At 40.6% G+C, this 24,035-nt stretch overlaps 2 protein-coding genes across 3 annotated transcripts; one reads left to right on the top strand and one right to left on the bottom strand.

Moving 5' to 3' along the window:
• Positions 1-2,455: 2,455 nt before the first annotated feature.
• wbp1 (WW domain binding protein 1) lies at positions 2,456-11,879 on the bottom strand. Its single transcript, XM_026173770.1, has 4 exons — positions 11,605-11,879; positions 10,416-10,518; positions 9,176-9,343; positions 2,456-8,204 (listed from the first exon to the last, which is right to left on the bottom strand). Exons 1-4 carry the CDS (start codon positions 11,665-11,667, stop codon positions 7,684-7,686), a joined length of 855 nt encoding a protein of 284 aa, XP_026029555.1. The 5' UTR covers positions 11,668-11,879; the 3' UTR covers positions 2,456-7,683.
• A 1,255-nt stretch (positions 11,880-13,134) lies between these two features.
• On the top strand, positions 13,135-16,826 carry LOC113027304 (ADP-ribosylation factor-like protein 3). Of its 2 annotated transcripts, XM_026176918.1 has the most exons (6): positions 13,135-13,313; positions 14,438-14,581; positions 14,693-14,809; positions 14,891-14,941; positions 15,155-15,340; positions 16,537-16,826. In XM_026176918.1, the coding sequence occupies exons 1-6, from the start codon at positions 13,311-13,313 to the stop codon at positions 16,585-16,587; spliced, it is 552 nt and encodes a 183-aa protein (XP_026032703.1). In that variant the 5' UTR covers positions 13,135-13,310; the 3' UTR covers positions 16,588-16,826. The 2 variants fall into 2 exon arrangements, with proteins under 2 accessions (XP_026032703.1, XP_026032704.1); XM_026176919.1 differs by lacking the exon at positions 14,891-14,941.
• Positions 16,827-24,035: the final 7,209 nt, after the last annotated feature.

Here is a 24,035-nt window from a genome sequence, read left to right as displayed (position 1 = left end):
TTTTTAAATGTTTTTTTATGAAACTGTGCCTCATGTATGCAGTCAGTGACTTAGGATTTACAATAAATTTAGCAGTTTTTATCTTGCTTCTGTGTCCTGAACTGTTTGATGTATTTAATGTCATGGAGGGTAGTGAGCACTGTTACGATGGCTCACTGCATTTTAAGGTTTTTACACATTTATGAATAGAGCCCTACTATTGTCATTGTTTACGGCTATGCCACCCTGAACACGCCCAATCTCAGAAGCTAAATGATAAATGAAGTGGTTCTTGTATAGTGCTTTCTAAGAGCTTTCTAACATTCACACTCCAATGGATGCATCAGATAGCAGGATACCCAAGGATACTTTGGGACGCGGCACAATTTTCCAGTGTTAGCAGATGACTCGCTGTACCTCCCCAACCAGATTTAGGCCTGGTTTGTACTTTGATGGGAGACTGCCTAGGAGTACCAGGTGCGGTAAGCTTGGGGTGGCTCAGGAGGTGGAGTGTGTCATCAAGTGTGAATGTTAGATAGAAAGCTCTTAGGTCTAGAAAAAGTTCTTATGTGAATGAGGCAAGTTGTATAAAGTGCTTGGAGTGCTCGAGTAAAAAAGCACTATAAAAGAGCCCATCCTTTTACCGTACTATTTACACATGTCTGTAGCTGGGGCACAGAAAACCCATTTTTCCTTTTTTTCTATTTTATTTCTGACTGTAGGAGGGTTTCTTTACACACCAATATTCTCCAGGTATCTAAAAATCAAGGATCATAAACCTTAATGACTACAGACCTTTTGCTGTCATATCTCCCTGACCCCATCTCAGACCCCCTGTAGTTTGCCTATAAAGCCAGCGTGCTGGTAGATGATCTCCATGAGTATGCAGTTAACATGGCACTGCACTTTATTCTCCAGCACCTGAACTTTACAGGAACTCTTTCCAGGTTACTTCATGGACTATTTCCACTTCCAACACCATCATGCAGGACAAGCCGTCCCAGTTGAATGTTCCTGCAGCTGCATCGCTGACTTCCTGCCTGACAGGAGGCAGAAGCATGTGAAACTGCCAGACATATGATGGGCTCTCCGTCTGTCAGCACTGGTTCCCCTTAAGGCTTAATATGGTGATCTGTTGTAAATACAACAACCTGGAGCTTAGTGCTGTCAAAACAGTGGAGGTGATTGTGGATTACTACCAGCGCCTACAGACTTCATCTCTCTATATCGCTGCCCAGTTGACAGTGAAATCTTTCCACTTCCTGGGAACCACCATCTGCCAGAATTTAAATCAGGAGCTAAAAATCAGCTTCCTCATCAAGAATGCACAGCAGAAGATGCACCACAAACGCCAGGGACTAAGGAAGGCTGCAGCGTGTTATCAGTTTTGCCAAAAAGGTGACTGGCTACAATCTGCCTTCTCTATAGAGCTATACACCACCAGGACGCTGAGATGGGTCAAAGTTTATGTCTGTTTAAGTTTATTCCTCCTCATGACACCGATCAATGCAAAAAACTTGAAGGGCAAGTTGCTACGGTATGGGTTACTTTCCAATTCAGAGCTCTGGTATAGAAACTGTATTGGCTTTAATTCATAGTGATTCAGCTATAATTTAATATATAATTTCAAAGTCTGTTCTAAATGATAGAACATCATAACATCAGTGGGGAGGTCTGATGCCTTAATGTGACTGGGGTTTGTTGGCACATGCCGGGATGTCAATTTGGTTGCAAATTTGTGAACTGAATTCATTTCAATGAATCAGTTTCATTCATGAACATATAATTCAGCATTTAGAAACTTTGTGAAACATTTAAAATGATCTTGAAGGTGTCAAAATGTAAATAAATGACTGAAGAAAAATGGCAACAGGACAGACACCAGCACAGTTTATGCTACAGACAGGCATGCAAATGAGGACTTCAACATACCATTCAATACACTAAGCAAATACAGCCAGAGGATCAGACAGGAAGAGCATACACACACACTCACACCACCCTTATACAAATGATTTGGTTAAAATATGCATAAACTGTGTTGAATACTTGCCTGTTCTGTGGTATGAATTAAATATGTAACTTTTGCATTTTCAGTGTGCCGACCCTGTGGTTGGGAACAGACTTTAATCATGATTACAATAATTTCAGCAATCATGTGTGAATATGAGCTTTATATATCGTTAAAGCTTTCAGTTGGTACTCGTTTGACTATTTTAACTTTAAAGAGTCACAAGTGTGCCAGCTAAACCCTGTTTCACAGTGTTTGAGGCTGGCTGTGCGTTACCCTAACAGCTAAATGACACCCATCAATAATTTAGACTGAATGCCTGAGGTGCATTAACTCAACCATGTGATCATCCTCCAAATTAATATGTGGGTACAAGAGGGGACGGGGAACCTTTTGTAGCCTTTCAGGTTTGTTTGATCCCGAGGAAAAAGGGATTCTGCAAAAAGGACAAACTCAAAGTCGATCAGCAGTGCGCCAATGTTTGTTTTATTAAAAAAATAAAATACAAATGATGACCCAAAGAGTACACAGCAGACTTCTTACAAAACCAAAGCATTTTTTGTCTGTCAGTCAGTGCTTATTGTTTTTCTATGTTACTTATTTTGGCTTTTTTTTCTTTTCTTTTTAAGTTATTAGGAAAACAATGTAGAAAGAGTCAAGTTGCTTTTTTTTTTAAATAGATGCCTTCCCTCTCAAAAGTGGATGATTCCCATTTTGGCAAAAAAAAACAAAAAAACAAAACAAAACAGAAAAGACAAATGACACAGCTCAAAGACATGTGCCTCTCATCTGTTTGGTATAATCTATGTTTGAGAAAAAAAAATAGTACAGTTCACAGGTTTGATGGACACAATCACACTGAAATGTTTTCAGTACAGTGTTGAGGGCTCAGCAAAGTATTACTAATAATGGCTGGTCTGATCCACGCTGACTGTGTTCCATGTTGAGGTCTTTCATGTGTATGATATAGATAAAAAACTGTGGTTCTGTATTAACTGGGGATTAAAGGCAATGTTTACATATTTAGCCTGTAATTTCATGAAGATGGAGAATAAAAAGTTGAGGGACAGAAAAGTGTCAAACAGACTAAATAATAATAATAATAATAATATAATCAACTCTTTCAGCATACTCAACTAAACGTGTTTTATCCATAAGTTTGTAGCAGAAATGTTAGTGGTTGAAGGAAGCAGAGAGAAAAAGCCAAAACAATAAGAGGGGAAATGGTGTATATATTCATATATATATATATATTTAAAAACTAGAATGGCATTTTAACTCAAGCCCCTCAATAGACACTCCCCACATCACTGTAGTAGCATTACAAGTATTTTTCTTTCTTTTTAAACAGTTTTTCTTAAACAAATAGATAAAACACAGACCAACCGAAGTAGATTACAGTATAGTGCAGTGCCACAAGTACTGAGAGTTATATTGCTTGTACTGGTGCCCACAAACAAAACGACAGAGAGACTGTAAAACAGGAGCGGAGGGGTCGCAGCATATAACAGTAAGTTCATGTTTTTGCATAGCCTAGATCAGTATGTTTCACAGAGATACGTGATGCAGACAAGAAATATCAAGACAGTAATAAAAGCGAAACAGTTGCTTTGGCTTTATGAGACTCGTGGGTGAAAAATGTGTCGATTTCAAACTACAGCGCTGTTCGCTAGAGGTAACCCTGAGAGTACGAAACAGTGATGAGCCGTGAAGCGCGAGGATGGTGAAGGCTTTGGTACGTTTACTCTGTCGATAAGCTGAGGAGCAGTGCAGCTGAGAATAAAACGAGCAGCTACAGTGTTGGCTACACTTTCTGTTATCGAGACGCAGCCTGGTGGAGGTTGGTGGAGTTGCAGCCCATAAACGGCCGACGGAGCAAAACATGCCACTGCTTTGGGGGGGCGGAGGAGTGTGTGTGGGGAGGGTGGGGATCGGTCGGTTACGCTGCATCACGGATCTCTGTTGAGGTCGACAAAACAAGAAGGCAAAGTTAAAGCCTATAAAACAAACATATGTGGTCGTATACAATCAGCTATTAGATAAATACGAGCTCCACCGCAACATCACGAGACAGCCAAGTCCAAACGGTGATCACGCGACTCGCTTCTGACCGCTTTCAGGTAGCGGATCTCGGCATCTGTGGCTTTTAAAGAACAACGCAGAACAGATGAATTGCTCGATGAAATGGGTGGACTTGACCAATATAGCCCTTACTCTCAGTAAACATGTGAAAACCAGGGAGGCATAGCAGTTGTTTGGCAATGGGGGAAAACCATGAACCTCCAGTTCACTCCTGCACAGAAGAAACCCCTATTCCCTTATTCATTCCCCACCCCCCACCACCCACCTGCCCTGCTCTGTTATTACCCTAAATATGTATACAAATAAGAAAAGAGCCACCTTAGCAACAAACAAAAAAACTCTTCTGGAGTCAGTTTTTGTCCTTCATATGGAAAACAAGCCATAGAAAACAAGAACGAGGACATTTTCTACTCTTCTCATGCTTTCAACTAAGTATATTTCACTAAATAAACCAACAGCCACCTCAAAGAGAGGAGAAAAAAAAGCTAAAACAGACTGAGCACAAACTACATGGTCTGAACATACTCCGTCAGTGCCACAGCTAACTACACACAGATTTTAAAGTCACTACAACCGCCCCTCCAGTAACAACGCTGTACAGAACAGTTCAAATCTTGTGGCTTTTTAATGTTTACCCACCACATCCTTTTCTAAGACACAAGCACACTTTTCTCAGAAATGTATATTCTAGCTACAGCAACCATGCTTCAAAAACAAATGTTACCACAGGAAAAAAAACCCTGACTATTAGTCTACTTTAATAAGGCAGTATCACATCTGCTTCCGCACAAAGAGGTTATAATTTATATTTTACTGTGCAGCTCCTTAATCATCACATTTGCTCTGTATAAATGCACCAAGGCAGCTCGAGGTGTGTTGGCAAACAAAATGTCTATTATCATTTATGCTAATGGGTGTGCAGCCATGCTCACAGTGTGACTGCTCCTCTGATAAGGTCGCTGTCGTGTTAGTATGGCTTCATGTTAAAGCACCGGCTCGACCGCACAGCACACGGACTGCGAACCTCTAACTAATCTTGTATAACGCCATCGCAGCAAGTTTAAAGACGCCCGTTTAAATGAATATGAAATTTCAGGCAGCTGTGCATTCACATATTTTCATTCTGCTCTCAAACGCCTGTGGCCCACTTGTTTTCGTTTTTTTTAGCATGCACAGCCACAACCAGAACATGCTGCTGCTAGCTGGGGGGAAATAACAAAACTGATTCATGAGCCACAGAGCTGCCTAAAATTACATATTTGTGCACAGAACTCAAGTGTTGTGTTCTGCTAACAGGGCCAACAAAGTTCAGTTCAAATGTGTCCTTGTCAGAGTTCATTCAGCACTGAAAATAAAGAAGCCGCATAAATATAACCAGCAAGCTTGAAATGCTAGCCTTTGTTCCCCGCTTTGCCAGATGGAAATGTCTTCTAACTCTATGGTATTTAAAGGAAAAATCAAAACACATGTGAAGATTGTGAAGCAACATCAGACAGACAGAGTGCATGTGAACTATTGTTACCCTTGGTGAAATCATCTAGAACAGAGAGTACTGCACCGCGATGTTAACTGGTGATAAAGGCCAAATGGAAGCAGGACTTGGTGAGTGCATGTGTGAAGCAGACTGACTGACCTGAGTCTCTACACTGTGTCCGTTTGGACACGTGCTATCAGAGCAGACAAAAAGTTATTCACTGTTGTTCCAAAATAAACTCTCAATGAAATATTTACTAACTTATCAGTTACTGCTCATCTTGCAAAGACAAGAATTTCTAAATCTGACTACAACCGGTTTGACTGGCTATGTTCTAAACACAAACTGCACGGTGTGCGGCGCAAGCAGCATGTAGTCAGTCACAATAGAGTTGGCTGTTGTACCAACACCGAATTGACTGCAGAGGACAGCCTGCATCCATCTCAACCTGCTAATGCACCGGGCTCTCTGCTGCCAATGGAAAATACCACTGCAAATCCCCTCACACTGCCAAGAGTTACAGGGGCCAGATAGAGAGCCAAGACAGCCTGAGCTAACAAGCTATCAGCACGACATGGCTCACACGGTCAAAACAACACAAAAATATTAGATCCAGACAGTTAATGTTAAACCTCAGTCCCTTTCTTTCCCCCAACATCGGGGCTCAAACCTGTGCAGTCATTATTACTGCAACAAAATAATAAGCAAAGCAAGTAGCACAAGTACTAGAAAATTCTAAAACGCTACTTTCGGCCATCCCCTTATTCACAAGGGGGTCGCCACAGACGGGTAGCTCCGCATGTTTGATTTAGCTGATGATTTCTTTCTGACAGAAACCCAAAACAGATCCACATCTCCTCCCAGGATACAAATGAGCTCATATATAAACACATAAACCATGCCTCATGCAAAACACCAGTGCTTTTAATAGTAACCTCACCTCAGTCTTTTCAACCAGGCAACACAGCACTTTGAAAGATATACACACAGACACACATCTCAATGTTTCCCTACTGCACTGAAACACCCAAGCACTACAACCGCTACTACGACGCACTCCAGCAGCCCCTGTTTGGAGCTTTGTTGCAATTAAAAGTGACACCTGTGGCATTTACTGAAGCACAGCTGGCTACGAAATGAAAACCGCATTCTTTTATATGAACATCCAAACTACGTACTGAGCACGGCAATACAGAGCCACCGCAAGGCTTTTTTATTAAGTAATAAGTTTGGTGGCATCACTACTATGGATTTAATGCAATCTACAACCAGAGTGAGATTACATGTACACAATCCATAAACCGCTGAAATGCTGAGTATCCCAAATGTCATGGTGACTGTTGGTGACATGGCCGAGGAAACTGCACAAAGGGTGAGGAGAAAGTCGTCTAAAAAGGGGGTTCGTGTGCCATTCAGCATCCTAAGAATGAGCTAAACTCTTTGCTCTTCCACCAGTGAGAGTCCCAAAGTCTTCACACCAGATGCTGGTTATCATGACCTCAGACGTGACATCACTACGCAGCTGTGCCCTGGATTTCACAGCAGAGGCCGCAGTCTTGCACGCACAGAGCTTTGGGGAAAATGAAAAATAATCTGTTGTTGATTTCATCCAGTCTCATCCTACAGTTTCGAAATGTTTGCTGCTGCTTCCTCTGCTTAGTTGTAGCTGGGGGGGCAGATACGAGAGGAATGCAGCTGACTGCGTTGATACGCTCCTGAATAATTGCCTCCACCAGAGATGAAATGTCAGACAGGAAGGATGGTTGGAGATGTTTTGACCAAGGCCTGAAATATGACAGCAGGGCTAAAGGACAGTCACAATGACGTCAATTCTGGTTCACAATCAACTGCTGTCTTCTAACCACCCAATAACTTTCTCATGGTTAGTACTAAATAAAAAACACCTAATGGGGCTACAACATATAATTGCTTGCTCCCCAATTAGAAAAGCAAAGAAAAAAAATTGTCCACACATTACAATAATTTTTCCTAATCTGGAGCTATTACGGATTATTTATCATTATCTTCATCACCTAGATGTCATGTCTAAGTTAGTTAGTTTAGAGAATTAAAACACAAGACGGTCTCCCTGTGGTTGTGGAAGCTGCACCAGTTGGCTGGTTGGTTACGCTGTGGATCACACCACGTGGTCTCCATTGCTGGTGCTAGTCTGGCTAGGCAGCTCTGAGGCGTGCTCCTTCTGTCTTAAGGTTTGCTGTTGGGGGGCGGAGCAGCAGTCCCTCCCGGCGACCTTACACATACGCTGCTCCTCTTCGCTTTCCTCCTCAAGCCCTGAGCCTTCGTCTACGTCAAGCTGGCAAACGCACACCTCAATCCCTGAGTCGCCGGTTACGTGCCGACGCCGAGTCACAAGCTCCTCGTCCTCCTCTGCCGCCTCTACATTCTCCTCTGCCGCACACTGTACTTGGATTGGGAGCGACACCGCCTCCTGGTCTGATGACGAACCGGAGGCCTGAGAGTCCACCCTCGGCTCAGCCTCGGCGAGGGGTTGTGGCACAGAAGAAGCGTCCGGCTGGTTCACTTGTGGAATGACTACAGGGATACACTCAGGAGGGTTTTCAGAGTAAGGAGGAGGAGGTGTCGGAGGGTGGCCAACTACCTCTTCATAGTCAGGAAGCTTGCAGTCATTCCAAAATCCTGAAAGTGAGCAGATACAGAAGCTTCAGCTTTGAACCATCATTATAATCAACTAACTTCAACTTTAATCTGCTAACTGGTAATCATAAACTTGTCAGGAAACACTCGCTACAAAACCAAATCTATCAAACTGTTGATTAGACAGGAAAAAAGTTCACTCTCAGTCACTTTTGGGTCTAAACTAACAACCCTGAAAGCACACACTGGGATTCACACTCTGACTCCTTTTTAAGGCTTTCAACTTATATAAATGTGGATCCCACGAATCTATGAATTTACACAGAAATAGTTTCTTATTGTGCCGACACTTATCTGAAGTGAAAAGCAACTACACTACATGTTGCCAGGGTCCCTGTGCAAGTGAGTCACTGTCTAAGTATGCACACAGTTAGAGTTGTGTTCACATTCTTGATATAAAGTCAAGCATGTTTGGAGTGGGCTTCTGGTAAGTGTACACCTTATCCAGCTCCTATTTGTGATATCAGTGGACATATCATGTTCAAGCTGAGGTCCAGTGATCGCTGACATTAGAGCGGCATCTCTGCTGTGGCTCGGCCAGCTTCAGACCATAACTATGTAATACACGCTTTGTATAACAAGATTACCATGATCACCTTCTCCAATTCTAAGATCATGACTTTGAGAAAAAGGCAGCTGCTTAATCTGTTAGGAGGAGGGGAGAACATGGAGTATTGTGTTTTAGGGATAAAGATTCCAAGATGTGCTGCTGCCCCATGGACATATTAGTGGACCTCTGTGGTAGAGAGCAGAGTTCAATGTACCACCTATGAATACAGAGCTTTGAGCAGTGCCCAGAGAAGCTGCAAATATGAAGCCTGTCAGATTTTCATGACTCTGAGAATAGCTAAATATCAGCTCAAGGATGAATTAGAGGTTCACAAACAACATCAGGTTGCAAAACCATAGAAACCTAGACGACTATGTTCAGCATGAGGAGGAAAACTACTCACTTAAATTGAGAGGTGGAGGTGAAATAAAGGAGCTGGAGGCTCCTTGGTAGGCCATGAGGCTGATCTCACGCTGGCGCTGCTCCTGCTGAAGACGCATTTTAACCCTCCGGTGTCGATAGGCACAACAGCAGCTCAGCATGATGATTAAGGTCCATACCAACCAGAACCCTGTGAGAAGGGACAAACTCAAAAGTCACTTCTCCAATGAGGGGATGTGGAGCACATAAGCCTTTTGGAGTTTTTTTAAAGTTTTTTTTTGTTTATTTTCCTGCAGTGTAGGACTTCAGAGGTGAAGGAAATAATTTTGCAAGAGCTTCAAATACATGGTGGAAGATTCATCACTGCTGATGGTGGTGTCTAAGAAGAAAAAACAGAGTTGACAAGAGTCTCTTTTCTGAGTTTAACCAGTTAGCGCTGAGCTTTGCCTAAATATTTTTAGGGAGCTACCCTAAAATGAGTACTTACGGTATAACTCTTTTTCACTAGTCAACTCAACTCTATTCAGTCTTTAGGGTTTTCCACTAGGTGGTAGTAACTGGTATGAGGCTCTTTTTTAGCCAGGGTTCTGAGCAATCTGAATCGATCCAAAAATGTGATGTCAACAGACTGCATGTCAGACTGCATGTCAGCTGGATAGTAAATGGCATGACTTGATGAATCAAAACCGCCATTTTTGAAACCCAGCAAAATTGCTGGGTTTCAAATGGCTACTCATAAACCAACACCGTGGTCCCAGAGTCTGAAAACTCAATCATAATGGAAAACGAACGAAACCGAGTTGCGTTGTATCGTGCTGAGTAGGTACTAGCTATTTGTCTTCCTCAGTGGACCCAAAAGAGACCTTTCAGGTGAGGTTCCTGCTAGAAGAACAGGCACTAAAGCTGCAGTATGACAAAAGTCACAGCCTGATTCTAAACATCTCCACATTTACGATATAAAGCACACCTAAAACATCCACAACAATTAAACATTGTCTTTCTGCACTTAAAATAAATCAGGACATTTTTTTTTCAGTCACAGGTTTATTTCACTTTTACTTCTCAGTTCACGTAGGTTCATTTCAACACTACATGAAAACTAAAACATTTAACAGCGAAAGTAAAGCCAACTCCAAAAGTTAAGCAGAGTCTGAAGAATTATACATACATATATTTATCTATCTATATATCACACATGGTGCTATGTATCTGAATTAAATGATGAAATGAATGAATAATCAGAAAATAGTAATTATACTTACACCACAGTTCATAGTAGTAAGTGCAGCATTCTGTTTCACCACAGCAGTACCCCATCTCACAGCGGTACTGCTCATTGTTTACCCCAAAACAGAACTCCTTCCCCTTAAATACACAAAGGTAAACAAAGCAAAGGCTTCAGTCAACAATCAATTGCACAAGTTAACAAGAAAATGTACAGCAAACTCTTGAGCAAATGCCCTGTTTCTAGGATTTCTGTTTAACCTGACTCACTCACATTTCTGTGCCAGTTTTCTGTCCTTCGTGTAACCTATATTTAGACATTTGAAAGTACACGCCACTTAAATGCACCCCCTTTATTCTGAATGCCATTGTAAGAGCAGCAGATATAGTGGTAATAGTAAAGTAATAACAATATACGTTATGTACTTATCATTTTCCTTTACGTTACAAAGTGTAACCAATTCAAAGCATTTAAGATAAGAAATAAGGAAAAGCTGAGGCTATAAAGACAACAACTGTTTATCATGAAGAAATAAGATTATGATAAGAGAAACCTTTACAAAAGCAATACAGCAAAATAATACAGATAACACCAGAAATGTAAAATAAACTCGGGGGTGGGCTGGTTGGTTTGTGACAGTAAGACGTCTGGCTATGTCTAATTTCGCTTTCATTTTCATGGTAAACTGTAATAAAATAATGGCATTGGGCTATCAAAAACTAGGCCGAAAAGCATTTCTTAACAAATATATTCACAGCAAATTGCTTAAAAGCTTTAAAAAGTTCAAATCGTTTCAGTTTGTTTGGTCAACATTTAAAATAGCGACTCTGTAAGGGAAGCCAGGCACAAACTGCGGCTGGCTGGCTGCCCCGTCTGTGCTGCTAAAATCAACAACTATGAATAAATACGTCCATTTGCCGGGTATCAGTTAGCAGCGGCTAATGTTAATCTCTACAACCTCGACCCAAACTGAGAAACAGACAAAATTAAATATTTCTCTCAAGCTCCCCCAGCTTCACCAACCCTCAAAACAATTTACTGTCGAAATTTTATCGAAAAACTTTTACTAACTGACGTCATCCCCAGCAATACAGTCGCGAGCCGTGCCCAGTTTCCTTTGTGGAGGAGACAAAAAGGTTCGACAGAAAGCGGCCTTCACCCAGCCCACGAGCAGCGGCCTCGCCTTGAAGCATCCGCCGACCCCGCGAGCTCGAGCGGAGGCTTACCTGCACAAGATAGGTCCCGGTGCAAAGAAGACCAACAATGGATCCCAGTGCTTTCTGTGCCATCTTTCTGGGTTGTCGGCCGTTGTCACGACGGGAATCATATAGCAGTCCGTCGAAGTGACGACTTGTTGCGGTGACAGCAGTCGGCTGTAGCTAGTAACGGTTCAACCTCTCGGACATGTTTTTGTTGTTCTCAATCTGAGGTACCGCGCTGGTACTGAGGCGAAAAGGTGCGCAGCCTTGGACACCAGGGGGCGCTGTGTGTGCGGAACAGAGCCCGTCGCGGTGCAAGAGAAAGCATATGACTTCACAGAATGCGGGTTCAAATTCACTGCGGAAAATGACTTCTTTCAAACAAACAGTAAAGTTTTGTTGATCAAATTTTATATATGTATGAGTAATCTCCAGCCAGAAGATAAGACCCCTCCAAGCAGCGATAATCAGCGCTACTCATTCATTATTTATAAGCACTGGGATTTGAAACTTTTTTTTTCAATCAACATTTTGAGGTCAAAAAAGTTTAACGCAAAGCTTAACAAAAGAAATACCATGAATAAGCACCTATTCATTTCATAAAAGACAACCTTCATACTTACCATGAAAGTAAACTTGTTAAGGACTTTGACTTAAAAAAAAGTTTCCAAAATGAACATTTAATTTAAATAATTAATAGATTTAATTCAGCACTTTAAATCTTCCTACAAAAATAAGATATAGATGCTGATATTCTATAGTTAATTATTTGTACCTGCTTTTTTTCCTTCTTCTTCTTTGTATTTATGGTGAACTGGTTTTGTGCTGCTGGAACGAAATTATGGTCCCTCCCCAAGGGATGAATAAAGTTATATTCTATTCTGCTCTTTTTGTGACATTTGCCCAAAGACCTGATACCATTTATTTTGGTCTTATTTTGTAGCACTGACTTTAGTGAAAAAGACTATAGAGCATTTTACCATATTAGGCTGATGAGATAAAATGGAAGTTCTCAAATTATTCAGTTTAATTTTATTTACATAATGCCAAATCACAACAACAGTCACCTCAAGGTGTTTTATACTGTAAGGTCAGAAGCCTACAATAATAGAGAAAAATCCCAACAGTCATACAACACCTTATGAGCATTTGGCGACAGTGGGAAGGAAAAACTCCCTTTTACCAGGAAGAAACCTCCAGCAGGCATCTAGGGCAGCCATCTGCTGCAACCAGTTGAGGGTAAGAGAAGGGATACAGGACAAAAGACATATAATAACTAATGATTGAATGTAGAATGGTGCATAAACTCATAGTGCGAAAAAAAAAGGTGAGTGGAGATTTATTTAATTTGTATGCTATTTTTTTGTATTCTAATCTTTGAAGTCTGTGGTTCACAATTATTGCTAATAATAATAATAACGATAAAATAATGTAAAATTTTATGAAAGTTAACTCAAAATCAGGTTTGAAGTGATTAACCAGAAAAAAAAGCAAATTAACTATTTATGTTCTTTTTATTTTCTACTTTTATTTTTTAACCTCGCGCCACAGGAGCCCTCTTGCCCAGCATTCCAGAAGACTGAGCGATCACGTCGTTTACGCTGACGTCACCGTTTCCGTAGCAACAGAGCCTGACAGTCGTTCTGCCAGGAGGCCAACAAGCACGTGTGGTCAGAGAAGATGTTAATCCACTCACACACTGAGCGAGGGCCACAAAACCACCCGAGAAAAACATGGTGAGTTATAATGATTCACGGCCGCAGCGGGTTTTGTTTGCGTTAGGCAAAAGGACTTTATTTTGATTTGTTTTATATTTAAAACAAAATTACTGAAATTACTCTTGGCACCTGGTAAACATTGGTGACAATGGTCTAAATACAGTTAAATGATGTGCCACCTTTAGCCAAATACTGAGGGCAGTGTATGTGATACTGGTCATTAAACTGGCCGTTTTATCCCTGAAACTTAATACGCGTTTCACTTCCAGTCGTTGATATAACTCAAACGTTTTGTTTGCCAGTGGCAGGATTAAACTATATTTATTTATTATATCTGTTTATTTAAATTTAGACTTGGACTTTCTTTTTCAACCCAGTTTATTTTTACCTATATATAACTATCACCTTAAGGTACTTATTGTAAGGCAAAGAGTTTAAACCAGGTATGGAGACTATGTTGAAAGGTAAACAGAAACACTTTTATAATTTTATAAAAACTAAATTTATATATGGAGTACTTTTCAAAATTGGAGCTAAAACAGACTTTATAGGGGGAGTAAAGCTGACGTAAAAGAGATGGAGAGGGAAATTTATGATAACACAAAAATAAAATGCACAAATTACAAAAAAAGTAGTGGCTCTGAAGATGGATTTTAAAAGTGCTATGTGTATTATTTTGTCTTTTCAGAGCAGATTTTGTATGGTGAGGGGTCACTGTTGCCTTAAAAGTAAATAGTATGAGCCAAAGCCTTTCCTTATTTCCCTCCTCTGGACAGAAGCCACTCAGTAACTTACTAACCTCGGCTGGCTAAAGAGGTCTTTAGGGCTGGTACATTTATAGGTCACTGCAGCTAAATCCTCACACTCTAGATGATTCTAGCTGTTGGGTGAGAGTGTAACATGCTGTGTGTACTGTGTCATGTTCCTGTGACAGACTCTGCCAACAGGGTGGTGTACTGTAACTGGTGCGAGCTGAAAATGATTTGGTCCAGCAGCTTATTCAGGCTTTATTTGATAAAACTTAGGCCATGACTCTGGAAAAGCAAGAAAATTCTTGCAGGTTCCTCAGTGTTATGACATCTCGTAAGCTGCTGTTCCTTTAAGACTAATCAGCTCTAATATGTGCTTTGATCCTCCTGCAGGGCCTTTTGTCCATCCTTCGGCGGCTGAAGCAGGCTCCAGAGCAGGAAGTACGCTTGCTGCTGTTAGGGTTGGATAATGCCGGCAAGACCACTGTGCTAAAACAGCTGGCAGCCGAAGACATCAGCCACATCACCCCCACACAAGTACACACATCCACACTCTCTCACATGCACAGAAATGTAGAGTCCTGTCATTTTTAGAGCCTTTGAATTCTCCTGCTGCAGATATTAAGCATCTGCGATACCTTTCTTAAGGGCTTTAACATCAAGAGCGTGCAGTCCGCAGGCTTCAAGCTGAATGTTTGGGACATTGGAGGTCAGCGCAAAATCCGACCATACTGGAGGAATTATTTTGAGAACACAGATGTGCTGGTACATACGTAGTCTTCATAATATCATTTTTTTTCTGTGTTCTGATCAGTTTGTTAATATCTACGACTGTATTGCGTGCAGATCTATGTGATTGACAGCTCAGACAGGAAACGGTTTGAAGAAACAAGTCTGGTGAGCTCCATAAATACTTTTACATTTTAGGGAGGCACAGTAGTCATCTTCTGATAAGGTTGAAGGTTAGAAGGCATTCAGGAGCTGTTGGAATTAGAAGCTGATCAGGGATGATCGGCAGTATGATGTTGTGTTGCTTCTCAACACGTCTCAGTGGTTTTTCTGTTGGCAAATACCATTAGAACAAGTGTATGTGTCTGCACCGTGTTACAGGAGCTAGCTGAGTTGCTGGAGGAGGAAACGCTCGCCACGGTGCCGTTGCTAATCTTCGCCAACAAGCAGGACCTGATGACAGCTGCTCCAGCGTCAGAGCTGGCAGAAAGTCTCCGTCTGCACACAATACGGGATCGCATGTGGCAGGTGCAGGCCTGCTCGGCGCTCACTGCAGAGGGAATTCAGGTAAACATAGAAACGGACACAGTCTGCAAACGCAACATTGCACACACAGCAAGGGTTGGGATAGTTGCCTGCAGCCGCTTTCGGAAGTCAGGGAATGCTGGGATTTATTTTACCTGTCCTGGTCTTAAAAAACGGGCTAGAGGGACTGAAGTTTGTTTAAGTAAATCACGTTACGATGAAATAGAATCATTTAACCGCGTTATGGTAGATTTCTAAACACAACCTATAATACCTTTAGATAGCAAAAATAAAATCAGTACAGTTCAATGGAGTAAAATGACACAAAGGAAGCACAATAAAATAGAAATATGCAGAATAATTAATGAATACAAATCTAAATATAACACAAACTTGGATATATGTTCTTTTTTGTGGCAATGGAGCAGAGACAGATGTTTAAGGAGGTGTTCCACTGCAGAGGGTGGTCTCAATTATCCATGATGGCCTCATATCCTCCTCCCCAACATAGCCACAGTCATTTAGAAGACCTCGGCATCAGCTAATGAAGGAATCCAAAGTGTGCTGAATTCAAACAGGGAAAAGAGGAAAAAGAAGCAGATTACTTAAGATCCATTATTCCTTTAATTACCATCATAAAACACATGCTTGTATAAGAAGATTTCCCAATCTGGGTGGATCAGTTATGTCATCTTTCTAAAGACTAAAGAAGCTCAGCTGCTTTGTGTTATCATGTGCATTAAAACAGTTTGCTACTGCCAGTCTGCACGTTTCACATCACTGCTTTGCCTCAATTTCATGGGTGGGATGGTGATGTGTGGAGCGTGGAGTTTGCATGCTCTCCCTGTGCATGTTCCTTACACCTAGCACACACATGCTAGGCTAAGTATTTTTTCCAAATTGCCCATCTGCATTGAGTAAAGTCGATTGAGTGCTTGAAGTGTACAGGATGAAGTGCTGTGTGACTGCGTGCTTAAAAATATGACTTGTATTCTTATCAATTTTAGTGGCGGTAAGTAATCAGTAGCACAAAAGTCCTTGTAAGAAATGATGTTAAATGCATAAATAATAAATCACAATGGTTGTCTGGAAAATATGATCAAACAGCAAAAAAATCACACAGTACTTCTGGAGATATATTTTGAATGCTATTTTTAGGTCCACTTCATTTTTACTTCTCTAATTTTCCGCAATTAAAAAAATATATAATTCTGTTTATTTATTTATGTTTTTTTCAGGATGGGATGACCTGGGTTTGCAGAAATATAAAGTTTCGGAAGAAGCCATGAAAAATGGCATCTTACACCTGGAATATCCAGTGTTTCATGTTCAGGACAGGAGACAACATCATGTGGTAATTCTTAAAGACACTTGTGTCTTTTTTTCCTTATGTGGCATCAAAATAATTAGTCACTATCAGCACAGTTGTCCAACACAACCCTCAGCCCTGTATTACATATCTTAAAATGTACATACTGTAAATAGGCTGTTTTATTTAAACTGTACACACTTTTTTTTAAAATAATTAAACCATGTTAACTCAGTGTTTTGTAGACAATGTGTTTTTTTTTAAATAAGCATTTGGTGTTGTGCAGTGGATTCATGAAAAATGGAGGTTTTGTAAGGCTGTAAGTCTATTCAGTCGAAGCTAGAGGGCGATATGGTGCTAGTCTTGTGTATCAGAGCCTTATGCCAAATTATTACATCTCTTACTTTCTGTCAATGACAAAGCCAGGGGGAGGGCCTTGATGCTGGTGGTGCAGTGTGTGTGTGTTTGGGCAGGTGGGGGATATATAATAAGCTGTAAGGATAAAGTTTTTCATTCATCCTGTCACATTCTAACACAACTCAAGCCACAGGCAAGAATAAACAGCCAAAACGTAACTGAACTGGCCTGTTACTCAGGCACTGGCCGCACAAAAATTAAACCTCCGCCCTGTGACACATCAGGCGCACACACAGTTAATCAAATTAATTATGAAGCCATTAAAAAGTATGCCAGTGATGCGACTACAAAGTCTTTAAAGGCTCAGTAATCAAGACATAGAGTCAGCCTGTTTGCACACAGCTGGCTGGAATCTGTCTGAATATTTTAATCGGCCCAAAAGCCAAATTTGCGCAGCATATAACACAGTCATGTACCCTTCTACAGCAACGGTAGCTGTATGAAAGGTTACCTTCATCAGAATGCGCTGATATAATGCTCCAAATGTGACTTGGTGCTCAAAGGTTTAGGCGATAAAAGCTCATGATGGGCACTGAGGAGATGTTGTTCAAAATGTCTGTGATGGCATTCATCAGGGACCTGTGTGTGAGTCTCTTCTGCGTCATGGTAACCATGTTTTTAACTGCAGCCTGGAAAATGATTACTCAGATGAGGCCAAGAGGGATAATTCCAGGAGTTTTCAGGGGGATGAAACTCCTGTTAGGCTCTTTTTGTCAGCTGCTAGTTAAAAAAAATATATCTTTGTACATTTTTATGATAGCTGATAGCTCACTTTGAAATGCACCAGTTTTAATCTATTAGTGACTTCTGTTTAATGTCATTTGACCATGATGCTAGGTGTTGTTTTTATTATTGTTACCTTTGTTTTACCAGGAAGTCCCACTGAGATCACAATCTCTTTTAAAAGAGAAACCTGGCAAAGACAGCACTCATACAAACTCAGAACAAAAGTCAACAAAATTCTCCTTTACTGGAGCTTATTATGCTTTTAAAGTAATCAATATTTAAAGAAAGAAAGTCATTTTTCTGTGCTTTACTCATTTATTACAATTTCATAATTCAGATATTTGTCAAAGTAAACCAATGACAGCAGGAATAGTGTGTGAAGTGTTTTGACAACTTTATTTTTTTTGCATTAAGGTGGGGGTGCTATGACGTCTGCCTTTTGGAGGTGGTGGGTGGGGCTTCTGCTTCCCACAGCCTTGACCAGTGATGTTGCATCCTTTGCCATGTTTGATTTGTCACTTACATAATTTTTTTTCTTCATGCAATGTTCTACAATTTCAAAGTGTGCTTTAAATGTCTTGTTTTGTCACAGCGCTGCTGCGCTCAGGTACAGACGCTCTACATCATGAGCAAAATGGCCATAAAACACGCACACCTGTGTCTGCACACAGGAAACAGACCTCAACACATCTCTCTTGCATATGCAATAAACCATACAGAAACACCTTGGCCATTCAATTACTCAACTTCTCACCTTGTTCACCATGATTTACCACAAGGCAATTGCATTTTCTGTCTATTTTTCTTTTTTGTCTTCTGCAGCACATTTGCCACAAACCCCACTAATCTGAACTGGATGAGTGCTGCACTGTGGTCCTATAGGGCATTTACATACAAACCTTTTCTAGGACTAATAGCTCTCTCCAATACAATTTGCATTTATATAGCCCCCTTCATACCCAACATGATTTGGCACCTTTGCCCATGATAAAAATAAACCTCCTCCTTTGGCCTTGAGTTACTGCCCTGCTGCCGGTTGTGTGTGTGTGTGCACTTGTGTGTCCCTCAACATATACAGGGTTGGCTGATTTTAATATGCCAAAGCTGCTTGGTCGTCAGATGGAGACTGAAACAAGTGCAAAGCCTTTAAAATGGACCTCATAATGATTTGGTCTCGTTCCCTGTGTGTGTTTTCTGCTATACAGTATGCATGAATTTTGTCGATATAGCAGTGTGGGGCACTAGAACACACTAGAAGACACGAGGTAAATATTAAACCACAACAGATCTTGCTGGATAAACTACAACAGAACACACACAGTACTGACCCCACCCTCATTTATTTATCTTTTGCTTCCAAGAAGCCAGACTTGTCATTTTTTTTAAAAGTGGTATTTAGCAATAGTTCTCCAGGCTTTCTGAAGGTCCTTCAAATGTTTTCTTTGGATGTTGGCTGCATTTTCATTCATCTTCAATCTAATCCTTGTTCTTGTTCATGTTGATGTTTTGACTGTTGAACCAATTGAAACTGACCTGTGGACCATTCAAACATAAAAAGTTACCTAACTAAGGAGAAGAACCAGCGCTCTGTCTACAAATAACAGACATTTTAGCAAAGAACCAATTTTAAATTGTGTCTTTAGGCACTTCCCTATCACAAAAGCACTTTTCACCCTCAACCTACCAAAACGACAAAGATAAAACTGTTTATCAGAAATAAAACTGTATTTTTACACCAACAAAGTGACTCCCAAAGAGCTGGTAGCTGAAAACTTGGAAGCTGGACAAGTGGAGGACAGAAGAAAAAGTGGCATGCCTGAAAAAACTACTACTGATGGATCGTATGTGAAAGTCATCTCTTTAATTAATAGGAAAATATCCAACTGATCCATCTACTGTTCACTCCGCTTCTCAGAAAAAATGCTGTTGTGATCCTGTATGAAAAAGTGAGAAGAGAGGCACAATAGTGAGTCGCTACAGAAATCTGTAAAGCAAGGTGGAGGCTACGTCATGGTTTGAGCCTACGTTTCAGCTAATTTTGCTGGAGATCTTGTCGAATTAATGGAATTACAACCACAAGAAAGTACCATCAGATTTTCATCCACCATGCCACACCATCTGGAAAGCATCAGACGGTGGCTTAATTTTTTTTACCATGACAGTGATCCCAAATACACTGCCAGTGCCACAGAAGTGGATAGAAAAACATACAGTGGATCATTATCAGTCATGGACTGGCCTCGTCAGAGCCCGGACTACAACATTATTGGAGCAGTCTGGGATCGTGTTGACAGAGAACAGAACAAATGCATTGATTAGCATTTAAAGAAATTATGAGAAAGCTTGCTTAAGAGAGGTCAGTGTGTGTTGAAGATGAAAGATGTTATGATAAAATATTGATTTTTTTTCCAGATTTCCCTTAAATACTATATTTTCTTGATGTGTTTACAGGTTTCAATAAATTGCTTCACATATTTCTCATTTCCTACTAAAATATAAAGAAACAAGGGGGGGGGGGGGGGGGGTCAATACTTTATTTTCAGTTAAAAGTTGCTTTCAGTTTCCTGAAATAAATCTATCAACACTAAAAACAAAATGGAAAAACAAGTTGAAAGTCTAACATGTTAGATGATAAAAGACCTCCTTTCTCTCTGCACTGTTTAATCATTAACAGTTTTACCAAGTGATAGTTGTTCACCCTGTAAAACATATACCCAATTATACATATAAGGAATCGGACAAATCTTTCCTGATTTATCTACAAGTTGTCTCAAAATCAGATGGCAAAGGTTGTGGAGTAGCTTTAAATCCCCAAAATTAATAAAACAGAATTTAGCGAATAGGTAATTGGATTGGAGTAACCACTCTTCGTTACCTCTGGCTCTATCATCAGTGAGGTGAGAGGCAGTCAGGCCTGCAAAAGGCCATAAATCACAGGACTTTCCCAGCTTTTCAAGCCGGCACTCCAAGCCTCCCACACAGGGGAAATGAAGGGCAGAGGGTCTAACTGACTCACAGGGCCTGTGAAACCAGGACAGAGCTTCTGTGACTTAATTAAACTGTTGTGTATCTGGCAACTCATGCCCTTTTTTTTAATTCAAAGATATTGAATCCATACAAGAGAGTGACATTTAGAATGGGACGTCCTCTGAACTTATTTAAACCATTCATATTTATATTTTATCTCCATCCTTTGAGTTCTCCAACGGCACTACACTGCTATAATAGTGAAAACTTGCAGTGGTTCAGTCAGTCAATAGCCATACATTAGAAATACCACAAAGGGCAGCTTTTTCAGAAATTAGTGAGCCAATCATAAACTTTTCTGCATCCTCTGGACTTGCTGTGGCACTAAAACACAGGTAATCTATGCACTGGTTGGGTACCATATATACACGAAGTGGTCCCAAAAAAGTGAATCTTTTTGCATACATAGCGTTAAGACTTCGCTTTTACTTTGAGATCCTTTTAGGCCTTTGAACAGAGTGAGATGTAGTTGTATAACAATCAGTAAAATGTAGTAAAAGGCAAGAAAAAAGCAATTCTAGAAATAATGAGTCCGTAATAAAGAGGTGAACATCTAGTTTTATTTCCTCACATATCTGGCTTTGAGCTTTGCACCATTACAGAAAAATACAAACAAATGAACTGCCATACAACTAATAAATTGCCAAACAGCGAGGTTCATCAGGGAGTTGGTGTCCTATTCTCAACCATTCTTTATTATCTATATATATATTGATAATATATCATAATGTGTTAACTCCTTAAATAATATTCTGTAAGAAAACCTCCTGCGGCATGTGTTCCTGTTCAACTCAATAAAACAGGGATAAACTCATGTAGACTGGTCACTCAGGCGAGTCTTTACTCTGATAGCAACACTCCATACTTTTCTAGGATTTAATTTTAAACCAAATTGGTGCCTCTCGTAGTCTTTTTTTCTTTTCCTCTTCAAATAAAACTCCCATGCAAGCAGCTATAACCACTATGAATCTGGCACATCCCTCTAGTAGCAATTACTGTGTTGGGAATAGTTTGTTTGGCCAGCGCGGCGTCCATCCTGCCTCATTCCCAGGCCAATCCTTTATGATTAAGCAGATAAGTGGTGGTACTGGATGATAAAGCAAACAACAAATGCCCACATTCCTCTCATAGCTCCTTTGATGTGCGTGTGCCTCTGCAGGGCTCCTACCTCTCCGAGTCCCCTTTGCTATAATCAAACTGCAGAGTCATAAACAGCGAGGGATGAGGTCTATAAAAATCGTGAGTCTCTATCAGCCAGGGGGACAGAAGTTCACACCTCAGAGTGGGTCAGTTTCAAAGCTTGGGAGGGGGGTCAGCTCAGGGGTTAGCCTGGGAGGGGGTCCAGGGCTCTGTTTGATGCACCTGAGACAGAAAGCAGAGGGGTAGAGATTGTGTCAGGATGAACTAAGAAGTTGTGTAGTAATGCAGTGGGTGCTATCAGAAACTTTTGTTGGGCTCCTGGTCGAGATCATGCTTCTGGGCCCCGGTGCTTTTATGAAGATGAGGCATTTCCTCGGGGGGGATAAAAGCATTTTTTTATTATTATTTTTTTACGGCAGTAAAGTCACAACAGACCTCAACAAAGTGACTTTAAGAAGGTGACACTGTATGATTCCAGGAGCTTAAAGAGCTTTTCACAGTTTAAGGAATAATTAGATAAACAGATCTTTACTTGTTTTAATTCACTTTCACAGGAAATCACTAAAACCGTAAACCAGTCTAGTCCAATAGATAATAACATGGGTAAACTGCAGAGCGTGAATCAATAACCCGCTGACCGGTCTCGTTCTCGTCAGTAGTTTGAGGTCAAAGGTTATACTCTTGACCCCTCACTGACCCTTGCACTGGGAGGAAATAACACTTTCCCTCGTCTTCCCCTGATTAACTGATTGCCCTTATCATTTAACGGATCTGGTCCAATTTTCTCTCCGTGTCGTTGCCCTCCCTCCTCCCCTTGCACGCTGTCTTGTCCCTCCCTGGCGTTCATAATTTGACTTTTTATCACCTCCTGCTGAAAGGGAGACCCGGCTCCATCCGTCATTACAGCACACGCTGACAGCTCCTCACACATGCCTGGATTTTTACATTTGACTCAATCCAGGGGCTTACTTTACTGTAACCGATTCAATATTTCTCAAATGAGCCGGCCGATCTGTATACACGCCACAGTGGATGGGATGATCTATGGCATCGCCTTAATAGATTTCCCAGGCCTCATAGCCAGGCTAGTTTAGGGGAAAAAGCCATAATCTGTGCAATAAAAACATGATTATTCATGTGAATTGCTTGATAATTTATGTTACTCGCGTGTTCCCAGACATTAAACTAAAATGTGTGTGTGTGTTTGTGTGCACACACTCATAATTGTCACTGTCTCTAATTTCTTATCCACTAACTAGTTTCATGAAGTGATTAAAACTTTTGAAGTGTATGTTATGAAATTTGCTATGAAATTTCAGCTTATTTTATTTGGATAGCCCAATATCACACTAAGGACTATACATATAGAGTTCAAAGGCACAGGCACAAAAGCATATCAGGAACTGAAGTTCCAGCAACCCATCAGACATATATAAATACACATGCACCCCTAAACACACATTCATATAGTAATAATGCAATCACAACAAAAATAAATATAAATCTTAGAAGTAAGTTATGCATATGGTCTTATCTGCCAGATTACTTAATGTGGCTGAACTCAGATAGTATGGCTGTATTATTATAATTATTAAGCCTAAGCTCTCGTTTAATGTCAGATTAAAAAGGTATGTCGCTACCAAGTTCTTGAAATTATCTGTAAAGTTTGCCTCCTTAATTTTTCAAGGAATGTTGTTCCAGAGATGTTGTTTCCACAAACTAGGAAAGTGGCATCCAAATTTTTTGATCGCTAACAATTTCACAGTGGAGGATCTAAGATAACAAGTTGGGACATAGAGTCACAGACATTCAGAGATATTAGAAGGTTCAAGACCATTAAGGATTTTATATGCAGTATAAATAAGAGTATTTTTTTAAAATCGGTTCTGTATGATACTGGAGGCGAGTATAGCTCTGCTAAAACTGGACTAATGTGTTCTCTGTTATAGCATAGCTGTGCATCATCTGTGTTAATCTGGTAACAAATTTCATGCTGGCTGATAAGATTGCCAAGTGTCAGAATGTTTAAGGACAAACGTAAGAGACCCAGATAGCTTCCCTGGGAGACTCCACAGGAAAAATTATGAGTGCTTGATACCTGATCTCCACAGCTAGTGA

This window comes from Astatotilapia calliptera, chromosome 7 (assembly GCF_900246225.1).
Source record: "Astatotilapia calliptera chromosome 7, fAstCal1.2, whole genome shotgun sequence".
NCBI classification, from domain to species: domain Eukaryota; kingdom Metazoa; phylum Chordata; class Actinopteri; order Cichliformes; family Cichlidae; genus Astatotilapia; species Astatotilapia calliptera.
The sequence above is the reverse complement of the archived record's forward strand: the minus strand, read 5'-3'. Positions and strand labels throughout refer to the sequence as shown.